At 46.8% G+C, this 3,927-nt stretch overlaps 1 protein-coding gene across 1 annotated transcript; it reads left to right on the top strand.

The window, feature by feature from the left end:
* Positions 1-1,859: 1,859 nt before the first annotated feature.
* BKA55DRAFT_721444 (uncharacterized protein) lies at positions 1,860-2,544 on the top strand (the record flags this gene model as incomplete). Its single annotated transcript, XM_046201012.1, has 2 exons — positions 1,860-2,372; positions 2,503-2,544. The coding sequence occupies 2 exons, from the start codon at positions 1,860-1,862 to the stop codon at positions 2,542-2,544; spliced, it is 555 nt and encodes a 184-aa protein (XP_046040990.1).
* Positions 2,545-3,927: the final 1,383 nt, after the last annotated feature.

Here is a 3,927-nt window from a genome sequence, read left to right as displayed (position 1 = left end):
TGGAACCTCTTAATAGATTGGGAACGTGAGCAGTGTGATGTAGCGATTTGTAACTCGAGAGATTGCTGGTACTTCTATCACAGGCTGAAATAGGGGGGCGACAGGTATCTTTTGATTGACGCATTTGAATTGGCTGTAACCCACTGCTGTGACCTGGCGGGAGGTTTAACACACCTCAAGGGATAGAGGCCCCCGAGCTGGAATTTCTCTTTTGACCGGTTAATGTACGACAAGTTCATTATAAGAACTGATAGAATGCATCTTGAACTCTGAAGTGGAAGCCAAGGGAGAAAACTCGGATATTTTTACTTGCCAATGACGAAACCTAGTGCTAAAGACAGTCCAAGGCAAGTCCTTAGGCCGACTCACCCAATGAGGCATGATGCTTTTGGCAGTATTATACTAAGGGTACTCTAATTTGCGACCAAGCTCTTAGACTCATTTGGGTGAGCTAGCGGGTACTAAGCCAAATTGTCCTTCAGCAATGTTTGGAAAATCCGGGGATCCCGATTCCCTTCTGGATTCAGGCTATTAGTCTAAAAGGCCTAGATTTAGAATTCAAGGTCCTAGATAAAATCATCTAGAGATATAAACCCGAAAAGAACTCTCATCTCAATAATGAATAATCAAGTTCAATCAATATTTTCACTCAGTACCACTGCGCAATGTAAACAACACTCAAATGAAACCTCCATATCCCTCTCATGACAGTCATAAAGTCAGTCTCTAACAGGCAATTGCAGTCTAATCAGTGAGCCTCTTGAATTTGGGACATGGCGTCGTGCGGCACGGCGTCTGACAAAATGCCTAGCTGGGAAATGATCACAGCCAGGCTCTGCTAAATCAGACCACCTCCCCAGAATAACAACAAAGGTTGCCTACCGATCAGCGGCAAGGGACAATTTAAGGTTGTACCCCTTGCAGGTCGAAGATTAGAGTTTTGTATGCCAGCATAGCTTGATAGCCTGGCACCTGAGTGGCGAATTACATTTGATATAGATGTGCTTCCTATCTACACGTGAACTGTCAACCACCAGCGGTTAGGCGTGCCAATGAAACGAAGCATCCAGATTCAGCAAATGAGACTTGAATACTTGCCAAGCTCAAACTCTTAGTACAGTCAAGCTCTATATCAAGCTCATCGTCTAGTCGTCGAGTAGCGTCCACGCGAAGAGTGATCGACCGTCTAAATCATACGATTCAGGTGGCTCAAAATAGCAACTGGAAGCAGCCTTTGCCTAGGAAATTATCGCAGCTGCCAATCAGATTGCAGAGCAGACCACATACGTCCATTTTCGATCGGCGACACTGCCATCATGACGTTTTTGGTTCCGTGAGGGGTATTCCGAGTAGGCGATGAGCGGAAACCCAGCGCAGCTTCGGCCATCCTTGTGTGGCCCCTTTTTATCATTGAGTCAGCCAAGCCTTCAAGGGCAGGATAGCCATCCTGTTTGCAGACAACATTACTCAAAGCATTGACACACAGCTAGCTATACGCATCCAATGTGCTCGATTGTCAGTTGATGTAGTGGTGAGTTTGCCAGTGCCTACCCAATCCATGTACATAGTTTGCAACAGGTTCCAGCGCGGTGCCCGTTTCACATTCAGAAATATCCAGGTAGATGCGAATCCTCTCTGTGGTTGAGTGGGGTGATCTGCTCTTGGCGCAGGGGCTGTGTGGGCGCCGATGGAATGTTCTCCCGCCAATTCTCAAGTCTAGCCCATGCCACGGAGAATGCGATTTTAACGTTTCACTAGCAATATAGATTTCTTGGTATAAGAATAAATAGGAGTAACAGGCTAGCAATGGCCTGCAGTAGTACATCAGTTCAAACGTCCCTCCAATCCCCTTTGCCACTATGGTTCAAAACCCCTTATTGTCAAAGTACTACAACGTGTGTCCAATCCAACAAACGTTCCCAGACCAACTACCTCCCAATGGGGACTACCATACTCTTCTGCGTACCCAGATTTACGACTACTTCCTTTCAGTCGGAATGCTCAGCTGTGGGCAAGCTCTTCTCAACTCCGACTGTAATCTCCGACACGAAGTGATGGATTACGCAGGCCAACAATCCACTGCTGAGCTGCATGATGCCATACCCTCTTTATTGGACTCGGATTTTGGGAGCTCACATTCATCACGCAGTGAACGACCATATCTTGCAGTACCAGAGGATCGATCAAGATCTCAAACGGAGCCGGCGCTTTTGTATCAATGGTTTTGTACCTTCTGGGACACTTTTAATTCCACTCAGAACGGTACTGCAAGAATACCAATGCAAAACTGCTTAAACTTCCCGCCAAACTTGTCTCAAGACCCTTTCGAGTCTCAGTCAATGATATGGCGAGACTCTGTAGAATTCCAATCGGTATATTTAGACTTGGGAATCCTCTGATCCATTTCGAAACTAACATTATCTTAATTTTGAAGTGTCCCAATCTTTTTAACCCTTTACCTCTCGAAGTAACCACATCAAAATCGCAGTCGGCCAACTGGAGACCGATCACCCCGCACAGCGATACAGCATCGATGGCATCTAGCAAAAGAAGCGGGAACAATGCGGGGTTACTATCCTTTCAAAAGGATCTTGGGAAATTGATAAAACATAATGAGGCAATACTAAAAAATCTGCGGTCGCATCTAAAAGAAAAATCTGTGGCTGGTAGTCTAGAGCAGTCTAAAGCTTAGTGTTACAGTTGGGATATATAAATGAACCCAAAGTAAATAAAACTGAAGCAACAAATAGTGTTAAATACACCAAATTGTTATATATTCTCAAGTAAGAAACAGCTAATTTTCTTACTAACTTCTGGGTGTATGGTCCTTTCAAGTGTTTTCTCTTTCCTTATTATACGGTACTCAAAGGCCCATGTCAACCTCGAGCTGATCGCTCTGCAACAGAGTTTACTTTCCTTCCCTTCTCCGCAGCCACTGCTTAGATATCTATTTCGTCGTGCATCCTTCTATATTTCTTGCAGAAAAGTTGATGATGCTTGTGCCAGCTTTTGTACGCAAATGTGAACATCCATCAACTTTTGGAATATTGCTACTCAAAGTCATTCGGTCCACTCTCTTAGTCTACTCGTGTTGATTTAAAGCACTATTGAAGTATTCTTAACCATCCAAAAGAACACATAGGTTAGTTAAGCACATCGCAGCGGTCCGTAACCTCCATATGTGCGCTGAGCTGTTCTGACCCTTCTCTCCGTTGTGTGTACGGAGTTACCCTGTACCTGCAACCTTGACGTAATCGTAGATAGATAGACCACCTTCCTTTGTCATCACACTTTCTTGGCATACAAGTGTTAAGAAAATGGCCCTGTCTACACCTAAATCCTTAACAAGTGCACAACAAACGACTCAACCTGCGCTTTGCGCAGTCGCAAGCCGCGGCGATGGCCTCGTTTTCGACGAGCCCGCCCGCTGCCCCAGACCCCTTCGATTTAGGGATCCACACTCCCGCTAATCTGAATCGAGGAGCCCGTGCAGCTCTCCTGCAGAATAGCCCTGCGACCGTGAATGGCACCATTGGTGTTTTACCCGTTCCCAGGCAGATGGCCCAGACTCCATCCTCACCACTTATCGCCGCCACCGCTGCTGCAGCTACGGAAGAAGCTGCGCGTGCCAACTCACCATCGATCTCTGAACAACAACCAATCTCTATTATCGAGTCGGCCAATGATCTCGCTCGAGAACACGCGGAAGAGTACAACGCCAAGCTGATGGTCTTTCAAACCTTCTGCGCCAAGTTTGAAGAAGCGGCTCAGCAATTCGCCACCGGACCGCAACGCCGTTTCGCTAGACAACTTGCTGACAGCTTCCTCGGCATCTGGAAACGAGAGCTCTCCGGCTCCGGACCTACGACCCCCAAGCCCAGCTACAGCAGCGTCGCCGCTATCTCGCTTCCCGCTGCCCACGTTCGC

This window comes from Fusarium redolens (assembly GCF_020744475.1).
Source record: "Fusarium redolens strain MPI-CAGE-AT-0023 chromosome Unknown BKA55scaffold_38, whole genome shotgun sequence".
Taxonomy (NCBI): domain Eukaryota; kingdom Fungi; phylum Ascomycota; class Sordariomycetes; order Hypocreales; family Nectriaceae; genus Fusarium; species Fusarium redolens.
This window is presented reverse-complemented; position numbering and strand designations above follow the sequence as displayed.